Below are 17,594 nucleotides of genomic sequence, written 5' to 3'. Positions count from 1 at the left end.
CCATTGACGTCTCATTCCCAGTACTTTTTAAACAGGAAGGACTGATTGCATCAACAGGGAATCTACCAAACAAGGTTCCTTACAGCCCCCACCCCTTCTTGCCAATATCAGCATGCCCATTGAGAAGTATTTCAAATCACAAAACATTCAGAAACCGTGCTTGAGGTTGCAATAATGTTTCCTCTGATGGTTTAAAGGGTTCTTATGGTGACCATCGTCACAGTTTCCAGCTAAGTTAAACAGTGCACCCGAATTAAACAGCCCCCTGCAAACAAAGCCGCAGCCAACACTGAGCGAAGGGCAGGTTAGTAAGAACGATAAAAAACAGGTCACACAGCCCGAGAGCACAGCTTGAACTGGTCACTCTGTTGGGGTTGGGGGCAGCCCTGAACAGAGAGAATCCTGCAAGTAGGGCAACTTTACAAACTTTCCATGGTTCTCCCCTCCTTTCCTGAAAGTGTTGGCTCTTGTTTATGGTTCCACAGGTACCACTCACCCTCCAGTACCTTAGCCAAACGGCCATTCTTCAGCAGCCAGCGAGTTTCAAAAATGCTATTTGACCACAGTGGACATCACAGCTGAGCCCGATTTTGTCGTCACACAATATTCGCACAGCAGGGGTCACTGAATAGTGATGGGGTGTGAGGACACTGGCTGAGCTCATACTGTATCTACTACAGAGAACAGAAGACACTAGCAGCATGTTGATGCTGTAATGGGGATCATAAGGTTCAGGTGATATTCAAATACTATTTAAGCTCCTGGTTTACAGAATCACTCTGAGCATATTACAGTCTTGTAACATCTCCCAGCTATTCTCTAAATACTTAAAATTTTAAAAAATCCAAAAATAAGAATAGTTTACTGGCTGGGAGTGGATGTGGACAGATTCCTGCATCTTTATCGAGTTGATACTGAGGTCAATTCAGTGACAGAAAGTCACATAGATATGTCATATCTCAGGAAGCCAGTATTTATACTGAACTGAAGAATGCTGCTTATAATCCGCAGAGAGATGCAATACTCCTCAGAAGGGTTTTATTTTTCCTGATACTAAACATGGAAACAGCAGCAGGTGGCAGAATCAGCAATCACGAACATTTTCCACATGTTTCTCAGCACCAATCCATGCAATGGGAACAATTCATCAAATCTAAAATTGGACAGGAGGTGGGAACAAGGCTTGAGTTCTGAGGCTTGTTTTGCTGATGAAAATTCATTGAAAACCTGAAAAACTAAATGTATCCATATCACAAGGCTGAAATAATTGGGGAAAATGAGTGATTTAAAAACACAGACTATTGGTATCCAGTTTATATTCGAGCAATTTCCTGACAACTCTCTCAAAAACCAGACAGTTGATTCCAATTGAGTAGTGGGCGACCCTGGGCATTGCATTAATTGGAAACATGAGTCTTTACAGCAGCGGAATATCAGCACAAAGCAAAAAAGCCATTTCAGAAAACCAGCGCTTTTTCCAAGTGCTCACCATATTGATTGCCTGGAAACAAAGAGATTGTCATCCATTCCAGTCACCAAATTAGCACAGTCCATTCAAAATAAAAATAAATTAAAAAATTAATCACTCTTAAAAAGCATTTACTGATGGAGGAGATAGTTCCTCCACATCCCCACATCCCCCTCCACCTTTCATCTAATTTAACAGTTTAACCAATGCACTAGTAACCTATCCCCAACTAATGGAACCTGCTTATATTGCCCTCAGTCACACCAGACCCGCCCTGTTCACAGACTGAGAGCAGGAAGTGAAAGGCAGGAGGAGGGAGGGGAGGAAACACAAGCTTGTCTAGTTACAGAGACACACAAAAATATCAGGCTGCTTAAGAAAGAAGAATTTAAAATCTTAACGGTAATGCTGGTTTTTCTCAGTCCTTCTCTCAGGGGGATATCTGTACACTGACTGGTGTCTCTCAGTCCTTTCTGTAGATTTAGCTCTTCAGTAATATTCTGAAGTTCTGCTTCAGTGATATCTTTAACCGGGATCCCTCACGATGCTCCCTGGACTGGAATCCCCCAGGTCGCTTTCTCTTTCTGGGTAACTACTGTTGCATCACCTCATTGTTAGACACTTAGGGTTTCCACGCATTAGATGAGGTTGAAGGTTGCATTCCAGAGTGACATGTGAGCATTCCCCCAATGCACCAAGTTGAATTACTGTCTGCCCCCCTTACCCTGCTCCATCCACAGACTCTAGCTCCCTGTCTGTGTTTTTTGATCATCTTTCACATTACAACAGTGACCACACTTCAAAAGTACTTCATTGGTTATAAAGCGCTTTGGGGATGCCCTGAGGTCGTGAAAGGCGCTGTACAAATGGGAGTTCTTTCTTTTTGTTTCTCTACCTTGTAATGCCGTTGCTATAAAATAAATGGTGAATCACTTTTAAGCTTATTTATTACAATGAAAGGGCAGAAACAAGTAATAAACAGTTAAAGGAGAATATATTTTACTTGCTGCGGATTGTTATTCAGTAGCACACACAGTCACACGAAAGGAAACTAACCATCACACTGAGGCATAAATATGTTTTCTTACCTGATGATTCTACTACTTTTCAAGCACAATCAAAATTGATGGTGGTTAATTCATTTTACTTTGGTTTCATGTGTGCAGATGATAATTGTCGAAAGTGTGTGCAAGAAATGGGAAGAACAGGGACTTGGGAGAGAGAATGAGAGAGAAATGGAGGAGAATGGGAACGTGGATAGATAGTTGGGCAGATTGGCAGGCACTCATGGCACAGGATGGAAAATCCGTGCAGGAGCAGCCTGGGAACATGGCCAGAGAAGGATGTGGCAATAGATGGGAACAGAACGGGAACCGGACTGGGTCTCCTCTTTAAACTTCTGCGCCAAACCAGATGTCTGGCACTGTTGTCTCCTACTCTCGCATTAATTCAATGATTTGTCGGTATTTTCAAACCCAGGAAGTGGCTGCAAACTGGGATTTTAAAGTCAGATTTGAATTTATGCTCAAATTCACAGAAAAAAAACAAATTTTTGACTGGATGCTCACCCTGAGCACAGGGAAACCGTACTCACCGGGGGACAAGGGGCCGTTACAGGGAAACCGTACTCACCGGGGGACAAGGGGCCATTACAGGGAAACCGTACTCACCGGGGGACAAGGGGCCATTACAGGGAAACCGTACGCACTGGGGGACAAGGGGCCGTTACAGGGAAACCGTACTCACCGGGGGACAAGGGGCCGTCACAGGGAAACCGTACTCACCGGGGGACAAGGGGCCGTCACAGGGAAACCGTACGCACTGGGGGACAAGGGGCCGTCACAGGGAAACCGTACTCACCGGGGGACAAGGGGCCGTCACAGGGAAACCGTACTCACCGGGGGACAAGGGGCCGTCACAGGGAAACCGTACGCACTGGGGGACAAGGGGCCGTCACAGGGAAACCGTACTCACCGGGGGACAAGGGGCCGTCACAGGGAAACCGTACTCACCGGGGGACAAGGGGCCGTCACAGGGAAACCGTACTCACCGGGGGACAAGGGGCCGTCACAGGGAAACCGTACTCACCGGGGGACAAGGGGCCGTTACAGGGAAACCGTACTCACCGGGGGACAAGGGGCTGTCACAGGGAAACCGTACGCACCGGGGGACAAGGGGCCGTCACAGGGAAACCGTACTCACCGGGGGACAAGGGGCCGTCACAGGGAAACTGTACGCACCGGGGGCAAGGGGCCGTCACAGGGAAACTGTACGCACCGGGAGGCAAGGGGCCGTTAAGGGGCAGGAAGCAAAGGGTAATGGTCGACGGGTGTTTTTGCGACTGGAAGGCTGTTTCCAGTGGGGTTCCGCAGGGCTTGGTACTAGGTCCTTTGCATTTTGTGGTATACATTAACGATTTGGACTTAAACGTAGGGGGTGTGAATAAGGAATTTGCGAAGACACAAAGATAGGCCGTGTGGTTGATAGTGAGGAGGAAAGCTGTAGACTGCAGGAAGATATCAATGGACTGGTCAGATGGGTAGAAAAGTGGCAAATGGAATTCAATCCGGAGAAGTCTGAGGTAATGCATTTGGGGAGGACAAACAAGGCAAGGGAGTACACAATAAATGGGAGGATACTGAGAGGTGTAGAGGAAGTGAGCGACCTTGGAATGCATGTCTACAAATCCCTGAAGGTAGCAGGACAGGTAGATAAGATGATTAAGAAGGCATATAGAATGCTTTCCTTTATTACTGAGGCATAGAATATAAAAGCAGGGATGTTATGCTGGAATTGTATAAAACACTAGTTAGACCACATTACAGGAAGGATGTGATTGCACCAGAGAGGGTGCATAGGAAATTTACGAGGATGTTACCAGGACTGGAGAATTTTAGCTATGATGACAGATTGGCTAGGCTGGGGTTGTTTTCCTGCAACAGAGGAGGCTGAGGGGTGATTTGATTGAGGTGTACAAAATTATGAGGGGCCTGGATAGAGCCCTATTTCCCTTGGCGGAGGGGTCAATAACCAGAGGGCATAGATTTAAAGTGATTGGTAGAAGGATTAGAGTGGAAATTAGGAAAATGTTTTTCACCCAGAGGGTGGTGGAGGTCTGGAACTCACTGCCTGAGAGGGTGGTAGAAGCAGAAACCCTCAACTCATTAAAAAAATACCTGGATGTGCACCCGAAAAGCTGTGACCTGCAGGGCTACGGACCAAATGCGGAAAAGTGGGATTAGGCTGGGTGGCTCGTTTCTCAGCCGGCGCGGACATGATGGGCCGAATGGCCTCCTTCTGTACCGTAAATTTTCTATGATTCTATTTTAAAGGGAAACTGTACTCACCAGGAGAACTAAAGAGTTAAATAAAGATTTAAAACACTTAAGTTCTTTCAAAATCATTAACCTGTGACTCATTCTTTCAGCTGTTAATGAGAAGGATTAAGGGTCACAATGTATTACCATGGTAACCAGATAAAGCAATAAATCTTCAGAGCAGGTGAGCCCTTACCTTTAACTTGCTGTGAATCTCACGTGACTTCCTTCGAGCAAGAACCTGAATGTGACTCGATACCTAACGGGGAGAGTAGAAAGAAAAGGGACTTATAGGAAGTGTTTCACATCGTTTTTTAAATCATGGTCATCAGGAAGAAGTGCTGGGACCAGGTGCATTTGTGACATTCCTCCTGTCATCGCCTGGAGGTGTTCCTTAAAACAGGTCGTGACTTTCTCCTAAATATGAACAGAAAGTGAAATGAGCCCCCCAGGTCCATAAAGCCCACCATCCAGTCAATGTCTCAACCACTCCCATTGTTCACCCACACCCGAACCCCACAATCACAAATACACTGCAGCTAAGATAGGTAAAACTCTGGGAATTCCTCTCCAATTCCCCAAGGTGATCAAAATACTATTACCATTTTCACAAATTGCACTCTCTTTGGGCATATGCCTGTGAGCAGGGCTCCTGTGACACCACCCGGGGGCAGTGTACTCACTGGTAATTTCCTCCACACTTGGGGACCTGAGGAAACACTCCACACACACACACACACACACACACAGGGAGGGGGAGGAGGAGCACAGGAAAGAGGAAAGGAGGAGAATGAGGAGTTTAGGGAGCAAAAAACACGAAAACATAAATAATGAATTAATAACAAAATCTTTATTAACAAACCTGTTTCCGTGTCCGCGTTTTTCCTGTCCGCAGCTTAATGTATCTGGCAATTAACTCATTTCGTCCTGTGGAAGGGAGAAAAAAGAGTCACTAACTGATAAATTAGGCAGTTTAAGGAGAACTGTACAAACTGAACTTCTATATAGATAGACAGGTGCCTGCAATATTCCTTCCCTTCAAGAAAATACAAGCATAGTAATTTATTAACTGCGTGTTGGGAATACCCACATGGAATATAGCATAGTCTCCAATCCCTTCCAGTGCACTGACCCCCCTCCTGGAAAATGAAGTTATTTGATGAGAGAATTAGCTTTGGTTCAACAGAGAGCCAGCACCTTCTTACAATACCTCGCACGCGCACAGTCCATTATCTACAAAAAATAATTTAAAAGGCTGATGGAATGTTTGTCTTTATCTGAAGGGGGCTGGAATACAAAGGGGTTTGAGTTATGTTACAGTTACATAAAGCTCTGTCATACAATTGTACAGAGGTCCAGTCAGACCCCATCTGGAGTACTTCATTCAGTTCTGGGCACCGCACCTCAGAGGATATATGGCTGCATAATGACACCACTATTCACGGCTGGAATGGAGATGATTGGTTAATTCCCCCATCAATCACGCCTGGAGCCTGAACTGCTGTAAGTGACTGGGATTGATTTTCAGTTCCTCTCCCCTGGAGCCAGAAATTTGTTTCCAGTCTGCAAGCTTCCCTCACCAAATAGCAATTAAACTCTGATTGATCACAGGCTGTGTTTACCTACAGCAAATATACTTGGTGGCCGTTAAGGGACAGACTAGATCAAACCCAGCTCCATTTTAGCAGCAGAATGACCCATTGCTCGTTACATGGTAAAATGTTCCTGTCTTTATAAAACTGTGTATCATTTGACATCTAAGCAGTTCAGGCTCCAGGCGTAATTGACGGGGGAAATTAACCAATCATCTCCATTCCGGCCGGGAATATGGTGTCGCTCTATGCAGCCATAATTGTCTCCTTTTTTAAAAATCCTTTTGGCACTTTTGAATTTTGACAGATGGTCTCAAATGTTATATGGAGGGATAGAGGGCAAGAACACAAAACAGTGCCATGAACAGGTTTGAAATGAAGAAAGATTAGTCAACATGCCTTAATTTTTGAGATACTCAGTTGAATGTCATTGGGTTATAGTTACTGATCTGGGCAGGTCCCCAAATGACAACTATAACCAAATAATGGCCAATTCCAAAGGTGGCAATTGGATAATGTCTGTTAGACAGCTGCCAATCCAGAGCTGCTTAGCTGTTTAAATCATCACGGAGTGGTGCTGAGAGCATGCACTGTGATGAAACTGCAAATTAACTGATTTAATTTAACATTTAACTTTTAGATTCATTCAGTGCCCTTTATTCAAATACAGTGATTCTTTGTGCTCTTTGTAACAGTACTGGTAGTTTAAGAAGCACATCAGGGATTTAAACAGCTGATGCGCTACTGAAACTGACATTAACAGAGTCTCCAAACTTTATTCATGTAACGAGACTTAATTCACTTGGTAACTGTGGGGAATGTGTGGGAGAATGCGGGAGACTTGCAGGGTAGGGGAGGGGGGAGGGGAGGGGAGGGGCCAGGTGGCAGTTGCAGTTAAATTGTGAGGTAATACATTTTGGGAAATAAACCCCAAGTGGTAAAACTCTTGGAGGGGGGCGGGGGCGGAGCGACGGAGGGGGGCGGGGGCGGAGCGACGGAGGGGGGCGGGGGCGGAGCGACGGAGGCGGGCGGAGCGACGGAGGCGGGCGGAGCGACGGAGGCGGGCGGAGCGACGGAGGCGGGCGGAGCGACGGAGGCGGGCGGAGCGACGGAGGCGGGCGGAGCGACGGAGGCGGGCGGAGCGACGGAGGGGGGCGGAGCGACGGAGGGGGGCGGAGCGACGGAGGCGGGCGGAGCGACGGAGGCGGGCGGAGCGACGGAGGGGGGCGGAGCGACGGAGGGGGGCGGAGCGACGGAGGGGGGCGGAGCGACGGAGGGGGGCGGAGCGACGGAGGGGGGCGGAGCGACGGAGGGGGGCGGAGCGACGGAGGGGGGCGGAGCGACGGAGGGGGGCGGAGCGACGGAGGGGGGCGGAGCGACGGAGGGGGGCGGAGCGACGGAGGGGGGCGGAGCGACGGAGGGGGGCGGAGCGACGGAGGGGGGCGGAGCGACGGAGGGGGGCGGAGCGACGGAGGGGGGCGGAGCGACGGAGGGGGGCGGAGCGACGGAGGGGGGCGGAGCGACGGAGGGGGGCGGAGCGACGGAGGGGGGCGGAGCGACGGAGGGGGGCGGAGCGACGGAGGGGGGCGGAGCGACGGAGGGGGGCGGAGCGACGGAGGGGGGCGGAGCGACGGAGGGGGGCGGAGCGACGGAGGGGGGCGGGGGCGGAGCGACGGAGGGGGGCGGGGGCGGAGCGACGGAGGGGGGCGGGGGCGGAGCGACGGAGGGGGGCGGGGGCGGAGCGACGGAGGGGGGCGGGGGCGGAGCGACGGAGGGGGGCGGGGGCGGAGCGACGGAGGGGGGCGGGGGCGGAGCGACGGAGGGGGGCGGGGGCGGAGCGACGGAGGGGGGCGGGGGCGGAGCGACGGAGGGGGGCGGGGGCGGAGCGACGGAGGGGGGCGGGGGCGGAGCGACGGAGGGGGGCGGGGGCGGAGCGACGGAGGGGGGCGGAGCGAAGGAGGGGTCATTGCAGCGGGGAAAAACCATCTAAAGGGCGAATGGGAGTCTGTGCTTTTCTGTAGAGAATACAAAAGCAAGAAGCTGGTAATGAGTCTGTACAAGGCATTGCTTACCCAGAGTCAGAGTATTGCTTGCAGTTTTGGGCACCCCATTACAGAAAGGATATTGGAGGGGTGAAAGGTGCAGCAAAGATAGCAGAGATGAGAGGATATACGTTATGATGTGCTAAATACCTGGGCTGAATAACTAGAGCTGTATTCACGGAAGCAGCAAAGCATAAAAGATCTAAGATGAAATTTTTCACTATTTACTATCTCAAAATTAACACAGGTCGATGAATCACTAACAAGTGGGGCATAACTTTGATTAATACTGAAAGTGTGAAATGGGCAGGTTAGAAGAATTTTTCACACAATGGGTTATTAGAATATGAAAGCATTACCACTATTGAAATCAAGTCATCCGCAGCATTTAAGACAGCATGAGATAGACACTTGGAGGAGAGATATTAAATACAGAATACGGGGAAAGTGAGGAAACAAGAATAAAGTGGATGGCTGCCATTTGGAGCTTGCACTGGCACTGGCACAGGTGTGATGGGCTGAATGGCCTCCATTTCACTAGCAGGTCAGCAGGGTTTACTGAACTGAAGTGTGAACCTGTCTCTGTGTCAGTTTCATTGCAATACAGTACGAGAATTCTCAGGGTCTCAGCTGGGGCATTGATGCTAGTGAGGGGAAAGCTGGCTATGGTTCTCACTCCTGCTGTTGAGTGACCCCTGCCCTGTGGGCATATATGTGCACATTGGGCGAGGACACTACTGAGCTTGAATGTGATGCCCCCCAAATTGAATAGCCGATGGACACGCACTGTCTAAATGCAACTATGAAGAATGTTCATATCGAAAGAGTACTGGAAGGTGACCAGCACTCCTGGAACTGTACTCCAGCAAGAGTCAGTGAGAGGAGTGAGCAATTTGGGCAGGGCAGCAGGACAGTGGCAGAGGAAAGAATGTTTGGCTGAGTGTGGGGAGGCACTTACATCAGCATGGAGATTACTTGTAATGCAGAAGAGAATCTTCAAAATAGCAGCATTATTGCAAAGCAACAGGAGTGACCATAAAGTCTGAGTGGGCTTTTGAAAAACAGGGGAAACTTAATTTTTAAAAATAAAATCTGTGTGTTTATAGAACTCTAATTTTAAACATTAAAGTTTCAGTTTTATTTGTGTGTATGTATTATTTGCTACATATGTATTCAAAATAGAGGGCAGAGAAGAAACATTCGACCGTACCAGGTGCCAAACACAGACACGTAAACATGTGGCTCCATTGTGATATTAAACATGTCTGAGGGGCTGAGCTACATGAATAGCAAGGCCATGGAGGGAGGTCCCAGAATCACTAGGCCTTGCTTATTAGACCTCTTTTTAATAACGTCTTTGCGCTAGTTCAGCTGACCCTTTAGAGGCCTTTTGTGAACTAAGACAGGCGTGTGTAAATGGTGCTTGGAGCTGAAAGAGAGAAGGAACGAAACACACCCAGCAGCTGCTCAGAAGGGCAGAGGTCTTGCTGATCCCCAGCACGGTGAAAGACTGTGCACCTGCCAGGGCCTGAGGGAATGAGTCTAGAATTCTCTGCAGTAGCGTGCAGAGTGGCATTCAGAAATAAATTGCAGGAACTCTGAAAAATGGAACAGAAAAAGAAAACAAGGCTAGAGCTTGAAGTAGTTGCTTAGTAACAGAAAAGAGCAGGCCGTATTTAAGTTTGAATGTTGGCAGGGAAGCACATTATTGCTGTTTTGCAATTATTTTAAATGCGTAAAGAGAGCTGAGCTAATTTAACCTAAAAATCCCTTGACTTTATTTTATATGATATTTGAGTAGAGTCCTGCTTCAATAATTCAGTTGGGCATTTGAACACTGGGTGTGGAGACACCTGCTGGTTCCAAGCTACCAACTCCAAACTTGGTCACTTGGTTTTAAAAGGGGCACAAGGTGATCAGATTTATTTTGAAATCCAATCTCTTGGTGTGGTAACTCAGGCTGTGCACGTGTGGAGTGCTGCTTACACCAGGAACATAGGAACAGGAGAAGGCCATTCAGCCCCTTGAGCCTGTTCCGCCATTCAATTAAATCATGGCTGATCTGTATCTTAACTCCATTTACCCTTGGTTTCATAACCTTTACCTAACAAAAATCTATGAATCTCAGTTTTGAAACTTTCAATTGACCCCAGCCTCAACAGCTTATTTTGGGGGGGGGGGGGGGGGGAAAAAAGAGTTCCAGATTTCCACTATACTTTGTGTGAAGAAGTGCTTTCTGACATCACCCCTGAACAGCCTAGCTCTAATTTTAAGGTTATGCCCCCTTGTTCTGGATTTTCCCACCAGAAGAAATAGTTTCTCTCTATCTACCCTATTAACTTCTTTAATCATCTTTAAAAATCTCAATTAGATCATCCCTTAATCTTCTATACTCAAGGGAATACAAGCCTAGTCTATGCAACCTGTCCTCATAATTTAACCCTTTTAACCCCGGTATGATTCTGGTGAATCTACGCCGCACCCCCTCCGAGGCCCATATATCCTCGGGCGGAAAGTCTATTGATACCACTGTGTCAACCAATGAGTTCGGGGGGCGGGACTTACAGCAAACAGAACATATGACCGAAACTGCAGCAACTTCTCCTGATAAAAGCATGGTGATTTCTCTAGCAAAATGCAGTGAGTGGAGGATAGTTACAAATTACGTGCGTGAGATCAATCCCAGTCACTTACAGCAATTCAGGCTCCAGGCGTGATTGATGGGGGAATTAACCAATCATCTCCATTCCATCCGGGAATAGTGGTGTCACCATATGCAGCATTCACAGGGGTGTCAAGCCAAAAAATTATGAAGAGGGGTGACCAAAAGCTTCATCAAATGGGGTGCGATTTAAGGAGGATCTTAAAGCAGCAGAAAATGCAACTTGTTAGAAAGTTTTGGGCATTCTCAAAGTTTAACTGAAGGAAATTGCAGTCCTCCAGGACCGGATGTTGGACAAGCAGACTGGCAACACAGAGGCAGTGGACAGGTCAAGAGAGGTGCTGGAGAGATAGAGTTGTATTGAGTAGGCAGCTGGGATATAATTAAGGCTCAGGAGTTAAAAAAGCCCAGGCTTCAAATTGAGTACTGCTGTAGAATATACCGGAGCCCGCGGTGAATGTAGAATATACCGGAGCCCGCGGTGAATGTAGAATATACCGGGATCCCTGCTGCAGCCCTTCTTGCTTCAAGAAACCAGATTATTGAGTCTACCACAGAGGGTCGACTCAGTGTACCCTCAGGATTGTGTAGACCACAGCTCCAGCTTACTGCAACTTCCACTTCCTCTGCCTGACAATGGTTTGCATCGCAAGCCACAAGAACCCAGTTTTCAGAGCCAAACAGAACCTTCCTGAAAACTCAACCAAATGGGCTAATTATCCATTACCAGCTCACATGTACCGTATAAACGGTCAATAAAATTATAGAATGCAAAGAGTTACAGAGAACTCTTGCCTTTGTGAAAGCTGACCTCTTCCCCCAAAATCACATGACTTATTGCTTTCTTTCCTTGATGATGAGTGTTTCTTTCCATTTTCTTTCCTTCCCCTTCCCCCTCCCCCACCCCCACCAATACCCAACAGACATCTGAGATCACCCATCTCAGACACAAAGGATTACGTTCAGTGATAGGAAAACTGAGTCAGGCAGAGTGACGCTGACTCGCACAGTTCCAGTAACTTCTCTCGTGCTCGGCTCCAGCCTTACAGCTGTTTCTCATCAAATGTCTACTGTAATCTTTATAGGCTAGAAATTACCATCAGGTTAATACTTCTATTACAAGAGCAGAGAGAGGAACCTACTGCAAGCATGTTGGGTTCGTACATTACTCGCAGTAAATTCCAGGCTTATATCTCTTCACTTCTGTTTGTTCTTCTGCTAAGAGCTGCTGTGAAGAACACAATGGTTGCAACAAGTGATTTCTCCTGTTAGTCACAGCCTCTCCTTCAACAATCGCATATGTAGTGCACAAAATTAATAAACCAGAGGTCAGACATATACGACAAGCCTCATTAACACACAGTTGTGGGGTTCTGATGAGAAAATACAGGTGCCAAGGTCATCTCAACACCCAGAATGCTGCACAGGTCATAACATGTCCCTTTTATTGTGTACACATATCTGCAGTGAGTACGCTAGCTCCACCAGCAGCAGAATCATATTGACCAGTCGGCATATATGCAGACTTTAATCTACATATAGACTGGCCAAACCAAATTAGCAATAATACTGTGGAGGATGAATTCCTGGTGTACGAGATGGTTTTTTAGACCAGTACGTTGAGGAGCCAACCAGGGAACAGGCTATTCTAGATTGGGTATTGTGCAATGAGAATGGGTTAATTAATAATCTTGTTGTGTGGGGTCCTGTAGGAAAGAGTGACCATAACATGATAGAATTATTCATTAAGATGGAAAGTGGAGTAGTCCAATCTGAAACTAGGGTCCTAAATCTAAACAAAGGAAACTACGAAGGTATGAGGAGTGAGTTGGCTATGATAGATTGGGAAGCTTCATTAAAAGCCATGACGGTGGATAGGCAATGGCTAACATTTAAGGAACAAATGCATGAATTGCAACAATTATACATTCCTTTCTGGCGCAAAAACACAAAAAGAAATGTGGCCCAACCATGGCTAACAAAAGAAATTACGGATAGTATTAGATCCAAAGAGGAGTCATATAAAGTTGCCAGAAAAAGTAGCAAGCCTGAGGATTGGGAGCAGTTTAGAATTCAGCAAAAAAGGACCAAAAGACTGATTAAGAGGGGAAAAATAGAGTATGAGAGTAAACTTACAAGGAACATAAAAGCAAACTGTAAAAGCTTCTACAAGTATGTAAAAAGAAAAAGATTAGTGAAGACAAATGTAGGTCCCTTACAGTCAGAAATGGGAGAATTTATAATGGGAGGAACAAGGAAATGGCAGAGCAATTAAACAAATACTTTGGTTCGGTCTTCACGGAAGAGAACACAAATTACTTCCCAGAAATGTTAGGGAATCAAGGGACTACTGAGAAGGAGGAATTAAAGGAAATTAATGGGGCTGAAAGCCGATAAATCCCCAGAACCTGATAATCTGCATCCCAGAGTACTAAAAGAGGTAGTCATAGAAATAATGGATGCATTGGTTGTCATCTTCCAAAATTCTATAGAATATGGAACAATTCCTGCAGTTTGGAGGGTGGCAAATGTAACCCCACTATTTAAAAAAGGAGGAAGAGAGAAAACAGGGAACTACAGACCGGTTAGCCTAACATCAGTAGTAGGGAAAATGCTAGAGTCTATTATAAAGGATGTGATAACAGGACACTTAGAAAATATCAAACTCAACATGGAATTATGAAAGGGAAATCACGTTTGACAAACCTACTGGAATTTTTTGAGGATGTAACTGGTAGAATAGATAAGGGAGAACCAGTGGATGTGGTTTATTTGGATTTTCAGAAGGCTTTTGATAAAGTTCCACATAAGAGGTTAGTGTGCAAAATTAAAGCACATGGGATTGGGGGTAGTATACTGGCATGGATTGAAAATTGGTTAACAGACAGGAAACAGAGAGTAGGAATAAATGGGCCTTTCTCGGGGTGGCAGGCAGTGACTAATGGGGTACCGCAGGGATCAATGCTTGGGCCCTGGCTAGTCACAATAAATATCAATGATTTGGATGAGGGAGCCAAATGTAGTATTTCCAAGTCTGCTGATGACACAAAACTAGGTGGGATTGTGAGTTGTGAGGAGGATGCAAAGAGGCTTTAAGGCGATTTAGACAAGTTGAGTGAGTGGGCAAATACATGGCAGATGCAGTATAATGTGGATAAATGTGAAGTTATCCACTTCGGAAGGAAAAACAGAAAGGCAGAGTATTATTTAAATGGTGATTGGGGAATGTTGATGTACAAAGGGACCTGGGTGTCCTTGTACACCAGTCACTGAAAGCAAACATGCAGGTGCAGCAAGCAGTTAGGAAGGCAAATGGTATGTTGGCCTTCATTGCAAGAGGATTTGAGTACAGAAGCAAGGATGTCTTACTACAGTTATACAGGGCCTTGGTGAGACCACACCTGGAGTATTGTGTGCAGTTTTGATCTCCTTACCCAAGAAAGGATATAGTTGCCATAGAGGGAGTGCAGCGAAGGTTCACCAGACTGATCCCTGGGATGGCAGGACTGTCATATGAGGAGAGATTGGGTCGACTCGGCCTGTATTCACACGAGTTTAGAAGAATGAGAGGGGATCTTATTGAAACATATAACATTCTGACAGGGCTAGACAGACTGGATGCAGGGAGGATGTTTCCCCTGGCTGGGGAGTCCAGAATGAGGGGTCACAGTCTCAGGATACAGGGTAGGACATTTAGGACTGAGATGAGGAGAAATTTCTTCACTCAGAGGTTGGTGAACCTGTGGAATTCTCTACCACAGAAGGCTGTGGAGGCCAAGTCACTGAATATATTTAAGAAGGAGCTAGATAGATTTCTAGATACAAAAGGCATCAAGGGGTATGGAGAGAGAGCGGGAATATGGTATTGAGATAGAGGATCAGCCATGATCATATCAAATGGCGGAGCAGGCTCGAAGGACCGAATGGCCTACTCCAGCTCCTATTTTCTATGTTTCTATGTTGACCAGGAGGTTCCGGGTGCAGTGCTTAGTGAACTGCCCTTGAACCCCATATCCTAGCATAAGTCAGCGTCTTCTAGCGGTAAAGGGAGATACTGGGGAAAAAAGATTACAGCTTCTGGTATCGGTTATGGGTTACATTACAAGCTATTCTGTTGCGCAATTTTGGGGCTTTTTCAGTGTTGGATGCCAGCACGTTTTGTCTGGTGGAACGATGTCAACAAAAGGGAACTAGAAGAGTGATGGGCCTATAGTTTAACAGAATACAATACACAAGGAGTATGTGTTACACACTTCATTCACACACACTCGCTTTATACACTCTCACAGGTGTTACATATTCTCTCATACAGAGTTACACACACTCAACGTAAACTTTAGAAGATTTTGAAATTCATTCTCTAGCTTTTCATCAAATAATTTTGGAAAAACTCAGTAGAAACTGCAGGAAGCAAAACAGAAACATTCCAGCATTGGCTGGACTAAATGCTACTGATGCATCCTGGGAAAGCGTGCCCACCGTCTCCGAATCCAGACACTGGGCTCCTGCCCACCGTCTCCGAATCCAGACACTGGGCTCCTGCCCACCGTCTCTGAATCCAGACACTGGGCTCCTGCCCACCGTCTCCGAATCCAGACACTGGGCTCCTGCCCACCGTCTCCGAATCCAGACACTGGGCTCCTGCCCACCGTCTCTGAATCCAGACACTGGGCTCCTGCCCACACATGCTCTCCCAGGTAAAAACAATAAAATATGAATTTTGTGGTACCCTAATGTTATATTGATGAAGGTATCACCGGTAAGTTTAGTCAGATGACCCCATTCTGTTCTGCGATATAGAATTTTATAACCCAGCCTCCCCGCAACCAATGACATGAACACAGGCATTCAAACTTCAACTGGAAAAATCAAAAGTAATTTTTATTTTCTAGTGAGAGTTGACAGTTAATTCTGCAACACCCTCATGTGGAGTAGTGTATCAATCAGTTAGCCTTAGTATTTTTGATGTTCGTGAGCCTATTGCAAGGCAGTTGCATACTGATGATAATTCTTTGAGTAAGTAATCTTTATTACTCACTGCAGGTGTTAGTGCTAGTCCCAAAATCTTGTAACACAACTGTCAACTGCATTCACCATTTCAGCAAAAGGCTGTAGCTAATCATCACCCAACAGTCCGCTCTGAATGAAGGGGACTGGAATGGGTTTGAAAGTATCTCTTTTCGATAGGAAGACCAAAGTCTCCATACTGACAACAAACAACTGTGCAACTAAACTCACGCCAGAGCCCTGCAACTTATGCCACATCTGCACAGAGCTATGAACATCTGGGAAATGTCAGGAATGACATCTACAGTCGGCAAGAAAGGCATAGATTTCAAACCCATTTAAACACATGGAGCCAGCCATACGCAGCTGGAGGGGTGGTGTAGGTGCTACAATTCACCTCAATGGCTTTGGGTTCGGGAGAGAGAAAAATCAGCCAGTGTTCTTGCTTCTGATCACCATCCAACCACACCTACTACAAAATGCACGTGAGCGGATGTTGAGTGACGGTAGGTTCAGTCCCGGCTGTGAAACCTCCGACGGTTGAATCTTGCTCACACTCACTGCCTGGGCTCACACACAAAGAGTGGCAGCAGCCACCTCTCAATTGTATCCCAGCAAGAATCAATGCCTTCAGCGTAGCGGGTGCAATAGGGAAATAGAAACCATTGTATTTCTTTAACTTGGAATCCTGATGTACAAGGTCAGGAGGTGAGATACACCTGAGATCTGATCTGCACCTATTAACAGTGCAAGATGAAGTAAGAATTTCAAAAATAACCTTGTACACCTGCCCATGCAGTGACCTTGCACACCAGGGCCAGTGACAGCTGATATCGATCACAATCATCTGCTGCCCAAGCAGTGACCTTGATGCTGAAGGATTGTGCAGTGTAAGGCGGGATCTTCCAGCATGCTCTGCAGATTCTGAATATTTTAAATGACTGCACGGTTACGTTACTGGGAGCCAGGAATCCAGGCCATGTGGCTGCCTGGAATTTGGACATGGAAGCAAAAGAAGCATGGGTCAAGAAGGATACTAGGACAAATGGTTTATAATTGACCTGTTTTTTTTTAAAAAATGGCTGTGCTGACTCTTGCTAGGACAGTTTCCAGGGGTATCAACTTCTCCAGTCACTCATTCTTCGCATACGAACTCAGAGAGTGAGTGAGCATTGGCAGCATGTTCACATAAGGACACCACCTGATCCTGACCTCAATGAGGCCTGATCCTGACCTCACTCAATGATCTCTCACATATGCTTTCCGGCAGGAGTCACTGGATAGTCATCAAGATTAGGATCCCTGGGGTTTCTCCTCTTCCTAACCCAGGGTGCTGAGGCCAATTGCAGTCCTTAACTGAGATCAATATGGACTGAGGGACACGCCGGCTCGGCGCCGGCCCGAGGGACACGCCGGCTCGGCGCCGGCCCGAGGGACACGCCGGCTCGGCGCCGGCCCGAGGGACACGCCGGCTCGGCGCCGGCCCGAGGGACACGCCGGCTCGGC

General features: G+C 46.9%; 1 protein-coding gene across 2 annotated transcripts in view; it reads right to left on the bottom strand.

The window, feature by feature from the left end:
- Positions 1-17,594, bottom strand: part of LOC137305444 (transcriptional enhancer factor TEF-1-like) — a 77,265-nt gene that overhangs the window by 20,701 nt on the left and 38,970 nt on the right. Inside the window, exons 4-6 of one of the 2 annotated variants that reach the window (XM_067974264.1) lie at positions 5,648-5,712; positions 4,982-5,044; positions 1,490-1,501 (exon numbers count right to left, since the gene is read on the bottom strand). In XM_067974264.1, coding sequence (XP_067830365.1) covers positions 1,490-1,501; positions 4,982-5,044; positions 5,648-5,712 — 140 coding nt within the window. The remainder of the gene's footprint in view (positions 1-1,489; positions 1,502-4,981; positions 5,045-5,647; positions 5,713-17,594) is intronic. The other variant, XM_067974265.1, reaches the window with a different exon arrangement.

Source organism: Heptranchias perlo, chromosome 40 (assembly GCF_035084215.1).
Source record: "Heptranchias perlo isolate sHepPer1 chromosome 40, sHepPer1.hap1, whole genome shotgun sequence".
In the NCBI taxonomy this organism is placed as follows: Eukaryota; Metazoa; Chordata; class Chondrichthyes; order Hexanchiformes; family Hexanchidae; genus Heptranchias; species Heptranchias perlo.
The sequence above is the reverse complement of the archived record's forward strand: the minus strand, read 5'-3'. Positions and strand labels throughout refer to the sequence as shown.